Raw genomic sequence first — 15,247 nt, 5'->3', positions numbered from 1 at the left:
CGGCGGCCGCCCCGCGCGCGCTCTGGGCCGTTTCCGGTGTGGCCGCGACAAAGAACCGCAGCCCCTGTGGCTTCTGCGAGGAGGGCGTGAGGCGTGTGCGCCTCCGCGGCGTCTCCACGGAGCAAGCGGGACGCGCCCTCCTCCTCGGTGGGAGGGGGGTCACCTGCGCGGAGCAGGTATCCGAGGGCCACCCCTAGACAGTCAGCCTGGCCCGAAGGATGACCAGCACCGGGTAAATAGAAGGAGGCGAAGCCGACTCCCAAACCCTACGTTCACTTGCCCTTGTAAAGACCCTAGAGGCAGTAATCGGGGAACGCCAAGGAGAAAGCGGCAGAGGGGAAACCACAGTAGAGAAGTTTGGTGTGCAGAGGGTTGACGTGTGCTTTTCCAAGGTTAGAGGTTTTTAAACCTTGTGGCTCTAATGAGAACGTAGTTTGCCCTCTGCTCCTCTAGTAGAATTACATGGACGGAAGAGGAAATGCACTGGCCAGCCCAGCTCACCGAGTCTCTGCATGCTGCGAACGATGCAGAGGAAGCCAGAGATAACCTTGCCTTCAAGGAATTTAGGCTGTTGGGGGATAATGCGATGCTGTGGCCAGTGTCCAGGACACTGCGCTAGAGTTTGCAGTGGTTTTAATATGCTTGACCACCCACCAACTGTGATCTTAGAAAAGTCACTTGGGTTAAGAGTCAGAGGATTTAAAGCCCACAAAGCCTGAAACGTAAGTCCTGTACACATGCACGCTATTACTTTTCATATGAGAAAGGAAAATATAATCCGTGTTCCACATGATTATGTAAAGACTGGAACTGATGTACATGCAGTAAAGACTAAAATTGTGACGAGATCATTTAGCAGAAAACACTACTTCAAACTAGAACCTCAGTTACCTCTGTAAGTTCAGGACTGGTTTAGCAAGGGGAAAGGATGAATATGATTGGAGATGTAAAATCAGTGGAATTTTTGGCATTTCAGTAAAATGGCTTTATCAGCTGAGTGTGGTGGCTCAGCCCTGTAATCCCAACACTGTGGGAGGCCAAGGTGGGAGGATCACTTAAGCCCAGGAATTGGAGAGTTGGAGACCAGCTTGGGCAACATAAAGACCCTATCTCTATGGGAAATTAACTACCTCTCAAGTGGTGCTGAGGTAGGAGGATTGCTTGAGCCTGAGAAGTCAAGGCTGCAGTGAGCTGTGATGACTCCATCATACTCCAGCCTGGGTGACAGAGCCAAGACCTTGTCTCAAAACAACAAAGTCCTTACTAGTGGCCAACTAAATAAGCCTGTAAACCCTCTTCAAGTAAAGGACATTATGATAGTATTTTTATTTATGCATTTTAAGAAACATCGACTATGACCAGCCACTGGGATAGAAAGATGGACAAAATCGGCCAGCTGCAGTGGCTCACGCCTATAATCCCAGCACTTTGGGAGGCGGAGGTGGGCAGATCACCTGAGGTTGGGAGTTCAAGACCAGCCTGACCAACATGGAGGAACCCCATCACTACTAAAAATACGAAATTAGCCAGGCGTGGTGGCGCATGCCTGTAATCCCAGCTACTCTGGAGGCTGAGGCAGGAGAATCACTTGAACCCGGGAGGCAGAGGTTGCAGTGAGCCAAGATTGCACCATTGCACTCCAGCCTGGGCAACGAGAGCGAAACTCTGTCTCAAAAAAATAATAATAATAAAGAAAGATGTACAAAACGTAGTCCTAGGTCCTTGCATTGGCACATTCAAGTTTGGTAATACTCTCCATTAGTTATTGAGTATTGTTGACCAGGCATCATGCTCCATTATTAAACACATTACCTCGTTTATCTTTACAACAGCCTAATGAGTTAGGTATCATACCCCTCATCCCCCAGATTAGGAAGGAAACTAAGACCCAGAAGGAATGATTTTCAAGGCCACACAATAAATTGCAGAATTTGGTTTCCAAGTCAGTCTGAATTCAAGGTCCATGCTCTTAAACACAGTGTTTTGCTGCAAACACACACAGTTCACTGGGATAAGTGCAGTTATGGTGACTTGTACAAAATGTTCTGTGGTAGTAGAGGCAGGGAGTGACAGATTTAGCCTACTAAATAGTCAAGACAGGCATCACGTTCAAGTAACAGAGCTAAGACTGAAGGATGGACAGGATTTTGCAAGTGGAGGTGGGGAGAAGAATTTTCTGGGCAGAGAGAACTGCATACAAAGACAGAAGACCCTGAAAGGACAGAGCTTGTAGTTGGGGCCCCCTGAGCATCTGGAAGAAGACAGGCAATGAGGCAGGAGCAGCTGAAGAGCATCTTCTCCAGAGGTGAGTTTTGTTCCAGAGGCCATGGGAGAGCCAGTGAAAGTGTTTAAGCGAGGGGTGGCACATTGAGTCCAGTGTTTTAGACTGATCTGCCAGCAGCATTGTGGGCTGGCTGGGGTGCCAACATTCACCACTTCATAACTGTTTACATGTATGTAAATAGCCTTGGCACTTGAGAGCACTGACAGTTTGCATTTGTCTGTGTGATGACCTGATTAGTGTTTACATCCTCCACCAGACTACAAGCTCCATGAGGGCAGGGAATGAGTCTGTTTTTGTTACCCTTACATCACTAACTCTTACCACTACTCCTGGAACACAGAGAGAATGCAAAAAATATTTGAAAGTTGAATAAATGTCATGGAATCTCATTCTGATTTCTGAGGGCTCTAACCAGCAAAAAGATGAAAAGACTGACATAGAAGTAAGCAATTACAATACAGTAGATAATTTACTGTTTCAAGGATTAATGGTGCAAAGTAATCTACCTATTTTCTTTTTTGATTGCAAGAAACTTTTTCCACTTTAATTGGGAAAGATTTCCACAGCTGAGAAAAAAGCAATTACACAGCTACTGAATTGTCTTTCCAGATGAGTGCTGGCTTATTCTTGAGGGTGGAGGTGACTCTGATTTGAGAACACTGGAAAAGAAGCCGCCTTATTTCAGAAAAATCCCTGCGATGATCTTAAATGACTCGAGATGGGGAAATGGTCACTGAAGCAGTAGCCATGAATTTAGGAGCTTAAATTACGAAGAAAACTGTGTTTAAAATAAATGGCCAAAGAATGGCAATAAACCAGCCCGGGGAGACTGATGACAGCGCTCTTCATGAAGCCCATACTTGTCACTCTGCCACTCTAATCTCACATTCCGTGAAAGAAGTATTCGAGCAGCCAAGGCCCATCCACTTTTCCTATGCCCTCTGCTCCATGACGTAAGAGGTACGGAGTTTGAAAGGAGTTTTTTGGTTACTTTGCCTCACCAAAACTCAGGAGAAGTGGTACAAGGATGAAAACTCCTTTGCTTAATTTCTCTAACCTAGAAGTTAATGTAATTTATGAGTGAAAGATCCTTCCAACCACAGATTAGCACATGAAAGAAATAGCTCTGGCCTAGGGAAATGAAGCCTTAGCAAAGAAGGTATCCCAATGAACGTGAGCAAAGGGCCTAGATGCTGTATAGCTCTGCGTCTACGTCTACATGTCACTTATTGAGGACATACCACGTACTTACACTGTGATAGACCCTAGTCATACCAAGGTGTAAAGACCAACATACATGTAAACAGTTATGAAGTGCTGAATGTTGGCACTCATAGATACTAGATTCCAATCCCTGGAACCTACAAATGGCTTCAAAGGGTCTTGCAAATATGTTTTAAGGATCTTGAGAGAGTGAGAGTATCCTGGAATATCCAGGTGGGTCCTCTGTCCTGTCACAAGTTTTCGTATGAGAGAGGCAGAAGGAAATTTGACACAGACAGGAGAGGAGGCAGCAATGTGACTATGGAGGCAACGATGAGAGTGATACAGTGATGGGTCAAGGAACGCTGGCAGCCTCCAGAGCTGGAAGAGGCAAGGAACACCTTTCCCCTAGAGCCTCGGGAGGGAGTGTGGCCTTGCCAATACCCTCATTTCAGCCTGTTAATCTAATATCAGACTTCTGGCCTGTAGAACTATGAGAGAATAAATTTCTGTTGTTTTAAGCCACCTGTTTTGTGGTAATTTGTCATAGCAGCCAGAGGGAGGTAATAAAATTATAATCCAATAAAATTTTAATAGGGGGCTGAACAAAGTGCAGTAGGAAGGCTTCACAGAGAATCTGACATTTTAGCTTCCAGAAGGAAGAGGAATGATTGACCAAGGGAAAGCAAGTCTCCCAAAATGGGCTTAAGACTAACAGTGCAGGGCTTGGCATGGTGGCTCCTACCTATAATCCCAGCAGTTTAGGAGGCCGAGGTGGGTGGATCACTCAAGCCCAAGAGTTTGAGACCAGCCTGGGCAAAATGGTGAAACCCCATCTCTACAACAACAACAACTGGGCATGGTGGCATGTGCCTGTATTCCCAGCTAATCAGGAGGCTGAGAAAGGAGGATCACCTGAGCCTGGGAGGTGGAGGTTTCAGTGAGCTTTGATCATGCCACTGCACAGCAGCCTGGGCAACGGAGCTAAGCCCTGTCTCAAAAATAAAAAATAGGCTGGGCATGGTGCCTCACGCCTGTAATCTCAGCACTTTGGGAGGCCGAGGCAGGCGGATCACAAGGTCAGGAGATTAAGACCATCCTGGTCAACACGGTGAAATCTCGTCACTACTAAAAATACAAAAAAATTAGCCAAGCATGGTGGCATGTCCCTGTAATCCCAGCTACTCGGGAGGCTGAGGCAGGAGAATAGCTTGAAACCAGGAGGCAGAGGTTGCAGTGATCCTAGATTGTGCTGTTGCACGCCAGCCTAGTGACAGAGTGAGACTCTGTCTCGATAAGTAAATAATAAAGACCACAGTTCAAATTCACTGGGGTAGGAGAGACTTTGACAGTCCAGCGTACAATTTTTCTTGGACTTAATGAATGTTTCCATAGCTCTCACTGTGTACCAGGTGTACCTTTAAAATATATTCTCATATAATCCTCCTAATGACATTCCATAGAGGAGAACACCGAATTGAGAGGTGAAGCCAGCTGGACTAACTGGGTCAAGTGGGGACTTGGAGAACTTTTCTGTCTAGCTAGAGGATTGTAAATGCACCAATCAGCACTCTGTAAAAACACACCAATCAGCGCTCTGTGTCTAGCTAAAGAATTGTAAATGCACCAATCAGCACTCTGTAAAAATGCACCAATCAGTGCTCTGTGTCTAACTAAATGATTGCAAACACACCAATCTGCACTCTGTAAAATGGACCAATCAGTACTCTGTAAAAGGGACCAGTCAGCAGGATGTGGGGGGCCCAAATAAGGGAATAGAAGCTGGCCATCCCAGCCAGCAGCAGCAAGCCCCTCGGGTGCCCTTCCACACTGTGGAAGCTTTGTTCTTTCACTCTTCACAATAAATCTTGCTGCTGCTCACTCTTTGGGTCTGCACTACATTTAAGAGCTGTAACACTCACTGCAAAGGTGTGCGGCTTCATCCCTGAAGTCAGCGAGACCAAGAACCACCAGAAGGAAGAAACTCTGGACACATCTGAACATCTGAGGGAACAAACTCCGGACACACCATCTTTAAGAACTGTAACACTCACCACGCGGGTCCACGGCTTCATTCTTGAAGTCAGCGAGACCAAGAACCCACCAGAAGGAATACATTCCAGACACAGAGTCACAGAAGTGACATGCATGAACAAGCTGTCTAGCAATGAATCCAGGCCAGAGCTGCCTCTCTGTTCAGCCAGCGCTACAGCTTTCCTTAGAGTACTTGGGGTAAAGGTAGGTGGGCGGGAGTGGGCCCCATCATGAAACTCATGAACCTAGGAGCTGGACAGCACTGTGTAGGCACTGTGAGTCAGAAGAATTTTGGCTGACATGATGCGAGTTTTGCTGTAGAAAGTTCATTTTGTAGCTAAATAGAGAATACACTAGAAGGGGCTGAGGAGACAGAGGGAACTAAGGGGCCTGATGCAACAAGGGTTCAGAGGAAAAATGTTACTGGCATGAACAAGGGCAGTGATGGTAAATGGGAAGGAGGGACATGGATTTGAAGAACTTTTAATTAACAGGACCCGGTAATTGGGGCGAGTGAAGAGAAAGGAGAAGAGGGAATATGGGCCATAGAAAATATGTCCAAGGACAACTGACATCATCACCTCCATTCAGTGCCTCCAGTTCAATTCCCCCCACCCTCGTTCATTTCCCCCCTGCTTCAGCCTTGTGTTTATTCCCCAAACAAGATCTTGTTATTTCTTCCTTCACCATATTTCTTGTCTAATCTTTTATTTCCATTCTTAATGCCACTCAGCCCTTAAGGCTTTATGTCTGGTTTTGTGCAGTAGACTCTCAACAGCAGAGTGAGTTAAAATTTTGAGATATTAGCCAGGGATCATATATTCCGACTCTGTGCTTTCTTTTACCCCTTACCATTAACTTCCCACTTAGTCAGTGGCATTGACTTAGAGAAGAAATGATATTGCAGAATAGGAGCTAAAAGGCCCCTGAATTTAGATTCAAAAGCCTAGGGTTTTGGATTGCAAAATCCTAAGGACTTGGGGAACTCAGGGCTCCAGCCTTATTAAATTCAGGATGATGTAGGAGCCAGAACTCCCTCGGTCAGAAAAGATTCTCCAGGCCTGTGATAAGGGAGAATTGGAAGGAAAGCCAGAGAGAAGTTGGTGTACTTCTCTGAGAAAGAGGCATGCACCATAGTCTCCTTCCAGACTGAACCTTGGATGAGTGAGACAACATAACTAAACCCCACCCCGCCCATGGGTTTGAGGGGATTCAGAGCAAGTCTGACCTATGTCCTAGTCTTACATTGACCCCCGAACTCCATATGTAATAGAAATTCATTGTGTAGGAGAAATGACTTGAAATACTTCATGAGAAACAGAAGAGTGATTTCCCATGCACCCAAGAGGAGCACTAGAGTAGACAATTTAGCTGTCTGCTGTGATCTGAAATGTTTGTGCCACTTCTCCTCACCCCCTGTTCCCCACCAAATTCATATGTTGAAATCCTAACCTCCAACATGGTGATATTAAGAATTGGGGCCTTTGGGAGATGATTAGACCATGAGGGCATGGCCCTCGTGAATGGGATTAGTGGCCTTATAGAAACGGCCAAGGGAGCTTGTCTGGCACGCTCACATTGTGGGGCAAAAAGGCACTATGTATTAGGAATAGGCCCTCATGAGACACTGGATCTGCTGGTGTTTTGATCCGTTTTCCCCAAACTGTGAGAAATAGCCATGGCATTTTGTTACAGCAGCCAGAACAGATCAAGACACTATCCAAGAGCACCGTTGTGGATGAGAGCAAGGGATGGCCCAGAGATCTGTGTGGATTGATGACCAAGGACCAGATGTTCCCACCCCTGCCAAGCACTCACTGCCTTAGCATCACTGTGCCAGCCACATGCAAGAAGCAACCCCAGGAAACTGACCAAGATGACATTTCTACCACCCAGGGAAAATGAACACTCGTAATGAAAATTATCACAGTTTCTTAAATACACGAGTTTACAGATGAGCTTCATCACTCAGGTCTCTCCCTATTCTATATGCCTTTGTTACTGCTGTCAAACACCTTGTCTTAAAATAAGTGCATTAGTAATGACATTTCATTGAAAAACTCCCAGTTGCCCTTTATTATATGCCTCATCAAGGCCAAGTTCTCTTTTTGGCTTTAAAAACCCAAACCTTAAGTGTCATACACATCTTGAGTTCTATCTATGCTGAGAAGTCTTCTCCAAACATTTCTTCCACAACAGTATCTACTTCCTAAAGTAAGTCTTATCTGTACCTTGTTGGCTTATAATCATGAACCACACACACACACACACACACACACATTTATGTGTATTCCCGTGTATGTTAAAAGGTCTTCAGAGGGAAATACTGTATATTGTATTTATTTCATAGTCTTCTTAGTGGATAGCTTGATACTTGTTATGTGTTAAATTTGGAAATATTTTCTGAATGACTGAGGTACTGAAATTGCTGATCGGGTTTTGATGGGAGGTGACACTTGGATTTTAACAGTATGTTACACGGGTAATGTTTTTGAACTGGTACCTAGACTTTATGACACCATATCCAAAGAATGAATACATAATTCTAGGTAGTGAATCTGTGAAGTGTTTAAAGAGATCACTAGCTTTATTGATCAGAATCTTTATTCTGAAGTAGTTAAAAAACAATTATATTAATAGAAGTGATGAGAATTTCCTAATTATGGAATTAGTGTTGCTTTGGGGTGCCTATGGATCCAGATGGTCAAAAGGCATCCACGTAATGTTCTGCCATCTCACTGGCAAGCAAAGGTTGTGCACTTGAACAGAAAAAAACCCTTTGCTTCCAGGCTGAACTGCAGCAAGAGCCAAATTCCCCTAATGCATAATTTACAGTCCTCACACCAGCATCTCAACCGCATTGCAGCATTTTTACTAGAGGCAGTTACCCCAGAAGAAGAAACTCTTATCAGTGGGAGGAGTAAGAAACCCAGAGAAATCATGCTTAAATAACTATTTGAGGGTCAGATTTGATGAATTCTTAAACTACCAGCCATGCCTTCTGGTATATAAGGGTGGTTGGTGGGGAGAAAAGCTTAAGCTGACTTTGTATTTATGATTCTGGCAATGTAATAGCTCTGACCAGATATTAAAAATTGAATAAAAGGCAAAAAAGAGCCCAGAAAAGGCTACATTATAACATGTTTGGTCTTGAACTAGACATGTAAGCTTTTAAAATGTTTATCTCTGTCAAGTCTTATTATGCTTTTTTCCCCATCTCCCCCCTCCACCCCGGCCCACCCCAAAAAGTACCAAAGGTGACAAATTTCAGAAATCTTGCATATTTCCCTCTTGCTGAGAACTGCTAACAACTTTCTTACTGGGGGGAGGCAGTGTCTTCTAGTGGCTAAAGGAAGGGACTGGGCACAGAACTTGACTTCACTACCACAGGCTCCTTCAGCATCTCACATGAAGCCAGCATTTTTCAGTGCTTCTGTGGAATTCCAACTGATGTTATATGAGGGCAGGGAAATTCCAGAAAAAGAAGAGAGATGGGATATTTAAAACCTTAAAACCTTCTTCTACCTGTTTTACTGGCTTAATCTTGACATAGAGTTTGAATATATCAGTCTAGTTTTTCTTCTATGTGAGGGAAGAAAAACACAGGAGGAAAAAAGTTCATAGCTTTGAGCTGAGGAAGCTCACATAGCCAAATGCTGTCATCTTAATTGGAAGCTATTGCAACACTGCAAAAAAATTTTGGAGGCTTAGTTTTTTTCCTAATAAGGGTTAAAATTAGTAACATTAAATGTTTGTTATTTGGGAAATGATTAAAATTAAAGGTAGATATAACACATTTTCTTAAACCAAAAACAAAAAAACAAAAAAACCCAGGATTTTTTTCTTTGCTTGATAACAAATGAATTTATACAACTTTATCTTTAAATACAGCTAATTTAATGCTCAAGTATTAATTATTTTAAATGTTTTGGAAAGTACATAGAAGTCAAGCAAATATCTGAATATATTCCAAATGCTACTTTTTATGAAGTTTTAAAAATTCAGGCTTTTATTTCACTGGCTTGTATTTCTGAAATATAGCACTTTGAATACAGCAGATTATATTTTAATTTTTTTCTTGCATCAATTGTTAGTTTCCCTTTACTAGAGGCTATGTTTCTGTCTTATCTTCAACATTTCTTAAATTGAAATCAGAAACATTGAATACTGATGAGAAAAATAGATTATGTGGAAAAACAAGAAAATGATTAGCAGAAAACCAAATACCACATGTTCTCACTTGTAAGTGGGAGCTAAATGATAAGAACTTATGAACACAAGGAAGGAAACAACAAATACTGGTGTCTACTTGAGAATGGATGGTGGGAGGAGGGAGAGGAGCAGAAAACATCACTATTGGGCACCGGGCCTAATACATGGCTGATGAAATAATCTGTACAACAAACCCCCATGACACGAGTTTACCTATGTAACAAACCTTCACATGTACCCTGAACCTAAAATAAAACTTAAAAAATGATTAGTAAGTATAGCTTTCAGGGTCAAAGGATAAACCGATTGAAGAACTTTTGCGTCCTTTCGGTATTTAGTCATTTATTGATTTAACTGTAAAATGCTCTCTTGGGTGCTGTGGAGGAGCCAAAATTAAATTGGAATCAGATCTTGTCCTCCAAGAATTCAGACTCTACAAGAAGAAACATGACATATACTTAGAAAGCTCTAAAAATCTACTAGAATGAAAACCTCATGAGGTCAAGGATGTTTGTCTATTTTGCATACTGCTATAGCCCCAGGCAGATCCTGACACAAAGTAGGTGCTCAGTAAATATTTGTTAGATGAATGGATAATACAAGGCAGAGTGTTGAGCCATGTTAAGAATTCGAAAACAAATAAAACAAAAAAATCAGTGATAGGAGGAACAGGTAACTTCCGGCATCTTTGAAGTTATAAGTGTAATTTATAGATAATTAATCCGACAGTCGGGCCATAAACAGAATCTCCTGTGTTTTGCTGTTGTTTCTGAAATCAATCAACTGCTCTGCCATCCTCTTCATGTAAGATCAGAAACACAATGCTTCATATGCTTAACACATTTCTTAATTGAAATGAGGAAGTTAGAGTAGATTTGTGTTTGTGGGGTCTTTAGGTGGCAGAATGATTAAATGTGGACAGCTAGTGCACCAAACCCCTGATTTCATAGATGTTATTGCCTTGGATGGAGACTTAAGGGAACTAAATAAATAATAATGGAGGTGTTACGCAAATATGCTAAAAATTGTGAGGACAAGACATGAATGACTGAAGTTTGGGAAGCCTGGGAAGGAAGATCATTAAGGTTATGTGAGTTTTAATGTTTTATTATTTAAATTAACTTCAACCAAAAAATTGCCCTTGCCTTGCCTAAATAATATTAAATAAACTCAGCTTACTTTCTCTTTTTTTTTTTGAGACGGAATCTCACTCTGTTGCCCAGGCTGCAAGCTCTGCCTCCTGGGTTCACGCCATTCTCCTGCCTCAGCCTCCCGAGTAGCTGGGACTACAGGCCCCCGCCACCTAGCCCGGCTAGTTTTTTGTATTTTTAGTGGAGACAGGGTTTCACCGTGTTAGCCAGGATGGTCTCGATCTCCTGACCTCATGATCCGCCCGTCTCGGCCTCCCAAAGTGCTGGGATTACAGGCTTGAGCCACCACGCCCGGCCACTTTCTTATATTCTCTGAATTGTTTTTCAACAACTTACTGGATGTTTGACTAAATATACACAGTGTCTGTTTGTCTTGGGGCATTTTCTTACAGAGACCTCTTTACTAGATAACTGTGCCTCCTAAGAGGCAGTGCCAGCATCTGCTACGGTTTTTGCTGTCTGCAGCAAAATGAGAAGAGCACAGTGTGCTACTTATAAGACTAAACTGACTCATTTTTAAGGACTTTAAAAAATATCTGAGATCAGGACATTTTCAAGGTTAGAATATCTTTTCCTTTTGAACAATGGAGGCTGTAGATGGTATTCTTTTATTTTTATTTTTGAGACGGATTTTCGCTCTTGTCACCCGGGCTGGAGTGCAATGGCGCGATCTTGGCTTGCAACCTCTGCCTCCAGGGTTCAAGTGATTCTCCTGTCTCAGCCTTCTGAGTAGCTAGGATTGGAGGCATGTGCCACCATGCCTGGCTAAGTTTTCTATTTTTAGTATAGATAGGGTTTCACCATGTTGGCCAGGCTGGTCTGGAACTCCTGATCTCAGGTGATCCACCCACCTCTGCCTCCCAAAGTGCTGGGATTACAGGCGTGAGCCACCACACCCGGCTGTATTCTTTTTAATGTTCTAGGCAAAATAAAAATTGTCAACACTGCAGATCCCATCTTCTTTTAAAAAACATTATACTAGTCTCTAAAGTGTAGAAGCATGAATGTTACGAATAGTATTACAGTGTCATTGTAGAGACTACTCTGGAATTATTTCTTAACCCACATTGTTGAATATTCAAATAAACTTATGCTAAATGCTTAGAATCATGACACCTTGATATATTTTAGGTCTTGGTCATGGACACTGGTACATGTCTACACCATTTAATATACAGGACGTGTGGATCAAGAAGTGTAAGACCACATGTAATTGAATAGAAAACTATCATTTATTTAAAGGCATTTAAAAAATTCATTTCTGTCCTTACCACAATTTCATTATTTTTAGAAGAGAGATTAGGCATCTTTGATGCCAGTGTTATTAACACTACTATATTAAGCAAACATTTACTGATATAGTTTTATTGAATCCTATTTTTTCTTTGACTATAAATGATGTATTTATGTTACCCAGAGTACTAAGGAAACAAACTACGGAGAAATTACAAGACCACTGATTTTACTGCTTTATAAACATTGTATATTAATTATATAAAGTTTTTAAAACACACATCAACCCAGTGATTACTAGTGTGAAGTTTTTGTTAGATCTTTTTATACATTTCTTTATGCACATATAAATATTTTATAACAAAAAGGGGATTATATTGTACATGCTGTTTTATAACCTGGTTGTAAATCTCTTTCCAGCAAAGTAAATAGTTTTCAATATCATTTTAGTGGCTTTATATTGTGAAGTTCTGCAATATCCTGCCATCTACTTAACTAGTTCCTTGTTAAATACCATTGATGTCCATTTTTTTCTATTATAATGTTGAAATCAGCATCTTTGTCAAGTAAAATCTTTATTTACATTCCTGAATAATTTGTTAGGCTAAATCCTAAAACTAGAATTGCTGGTTAAAGTGTATACAAATTTATAAGACCTAGTATGACATAAAACTGACATAAAAATGTATATATTTATTTGCATACTTATTATAATGTTTACAGCTCATAGAGAGGATAGAAAAAATAATTTAACTCATTGAGTATCACTCCCTGCATTTCATTTAATTTCCAATAAATTCATCACAGCTTATATGAGACATTTTAGATGAAATCATCAAACTGCGGATTAAGAGATTCTATATATCTTTTAGTCCAAAAGCTTTACTAGAGTCAAGGAAACTGAGGCTGAAGTCATTACATATCCTATTCGCATACATAGCTAAGAAGGAGCAGTGCCAATCCAGCTGTGGACTCTGGTGCTGTCTTTTTGCTCCAAGATGCTCAGGGAAGTTCAAGTTGTTCTTCTTTAGATATCTGAGTAACATTTGAGAATTAAATGCAAAGAAGTGAAATAGACTCTGATATATAAGTTTCACCATTAATTTTGTGGTGGTTGTTATTAACAAGATAGAATATTTAAAAATCATTTTGTGCCTAAAATGCTTAGCTCAGAAAAGCTTTCTAAAAAGTTGACAGATTATCTGTAGTTGTATAGGAATGGCCACCAAATGTATAAGTCTAGTCAAGACTGTTCTTTTCTATTTATTATCTATTTATTTTTTGAGACAGTCTCGCTCATTGCCCAGGCTCGAATGCAGTGGCATGATCTCAGCTGACTGCAGCCTCTGCCTCCTGGGTTCAAGCAATTTCTCATGCCTCAGCCTCACAGGTAGCTGGAATTATAGGCATCTGCCACCATCCAGGCTGATTTTTGTATTTTTAGTAGAGATAGGGTTTCGCTATGTTGGCCAGGCTGGTCTCGAACTCCTGACCTCAGGTGATCCGCCTGCCTTGGCCTCCCAAAGTGCTGGGATTACTGGTGTGAGCCACGACACCCAGTCTATTTATTTATTAAAAGGGCAAATAGCTTTATTGCTTTTTCTAACTAAATAAGACATATTCATTGTGAGATCAATAATAAAAATAAAAAATACAGAGTGAAAATGGTATATAATCCCATCAACCAAAGATAATTACTATTAACTTTTTGGTTATATCCATACCATCTTTTACATATATATTCTTTAGGTGACCTATCTCTCTATATAGAGAGATAGCATACAGAATTTCATACTGTTCTATAATCTACTTTTTCTTAAATGTCATTGTCATCTCTCATTGTTAATAAATACTGACCTGGCGGGGCGGGGTGACTCACGCCTGTAATCCCAGCACTTTGGAAGACCGAGGTGGGCAGATCACAAGGTCAGGAGATCAAGACCATCTTGGCCAACATGGTGAAAACCTGTCTCTACTAAAACTACAAAAATTAGCTGGGCGTGGTGGTGCATGCCTGTAATCCCAGCTACTTGGGAGGTTGAGTTAGGAGAATCACTTGAACCAGGGAGTCGGAGGTTGCAGTGAGCTGAGATTGCACCATTACACTCCAGCCTGGTGACAGAATGAGCCTCTGTCTCAAAAATAAAATAAAATAAAATAAAATAAAATAAAACAAAAATTGGCCTATATCATAATGTGTAATGGCTACATGCTCTTTTATTGTACAGTAGTAGTTTCTTTAACCAACCCTCAGTTTATAGACATCAGGATTGTTGAAGATTTTTAACTAGTTGAACAATACTGCAACAATCTTTTAAATAGTTGTTTAAGTATCTTTAATAAATAAATCGCTTTTCTTTTGGTAAATGTTACAGGTAGTATCATTTCCTGGATATTTATAATTCACATTCATGTCATAAGCAAATATTTACGAAATACCTACCAATTATGCTAGGTGCTGAGATTAATATTTTAATGGCTTAGAGAGAGTTCTTTTTTTCTTTCTTTCTTTTAAAATAGCGAGAGGGTCTCCCTATATTGCCAGGCTGTTCTCGAACTCCTGGGCTCAAGGGATCCTCCTGCCTCAGCCTCCCAAAGTGCTAGGATTACAGGTGACAGCCACCACGCCGCTCAGAATTCTTATAGTAAAGAAACCTTTTTTAGTTGTACGTAATTTAAGGTTTCCCAACCTTTTTTTGATCGTGGAATCACCCCTTTAAAAAATAGAATATGTACTAATATTTCACTGGTCTCATCTGGAAAGAATTTGGAAAACACTAATCTAATATCAATCTTGTTGAAAACTACTAACAGGTAGATGAGTACCTGTATCTATCTGTTACTTTTCTACGAACTCTGAAAAAATCTTCAGAATTATTTAGAGGAAAGATATACTTTAGGCGTTTCAGAGGAATACATCTTTGATCTAAATTTCCAGATTAACTTCCAGAGTAAGTAGTATTTTGGTATGAATGTTTTGATGAGCACACACTGGAGTTGTTTTTTTTTTTTTTTTTTTTTTCTCGCTCTGCCCCCGGGCTGGAGTGCAGTGGCCGGATCTCAGCTCACTGCAAGCTCCGCCTCCCGGGTTCATGCCATTCTCCTGCCTCAGCCTCCCGAGTAGCTGGGA

At 41.3% G+C, this 15,247-nt stretch overlaps 1 protein-coding gene across 1 annotated transcript in view; it reads right to left on the bottom strand.

Annotated features, from left to right (window-relative positions):
- Nucleotides 1-15,247, bottom strand: part of SMYD2 (SET and MYND domain containing 2) — an 81,371-nt gene that overhangs the window by 57,777 nt on the left and 8,347 nt on the right. Inside the window, exons 3-4 of the mRNA XM_011929508.1 lie at nt 502-568; nt 57-163 (exon numbers count right to left, since the gene is read on the bottom strand). Of these exons, the coding sequence (XP_011784898.1) occupies nt 57-163; nt 502-568 (174 nt within the window). The remainder of the gene's footprint in view (nt 1-56; nt 164-501; nt 569-15,247) is intronic.

Source organism: Colobus angolensis, unplaced genomic scaffold (assembly GCF_000951035.1).
Source record: "Colobus angolensis palliatus isolate OR3802 unplaced genomic scaffold, Cang.pa_1.0 Scaffold81, whole genome shotgun sequence".
In the NCBI taxonomy this organism is placed as follows: domain Eukaryota; kingdom Metazoa; phylum Chordata; class Mammalia; order Primates; family Cercopithecidae; genus Colobus; species Colobus angolensis.
This window is presented reverse-complemented; position numbering and strand designations above follow the sequence as displayed.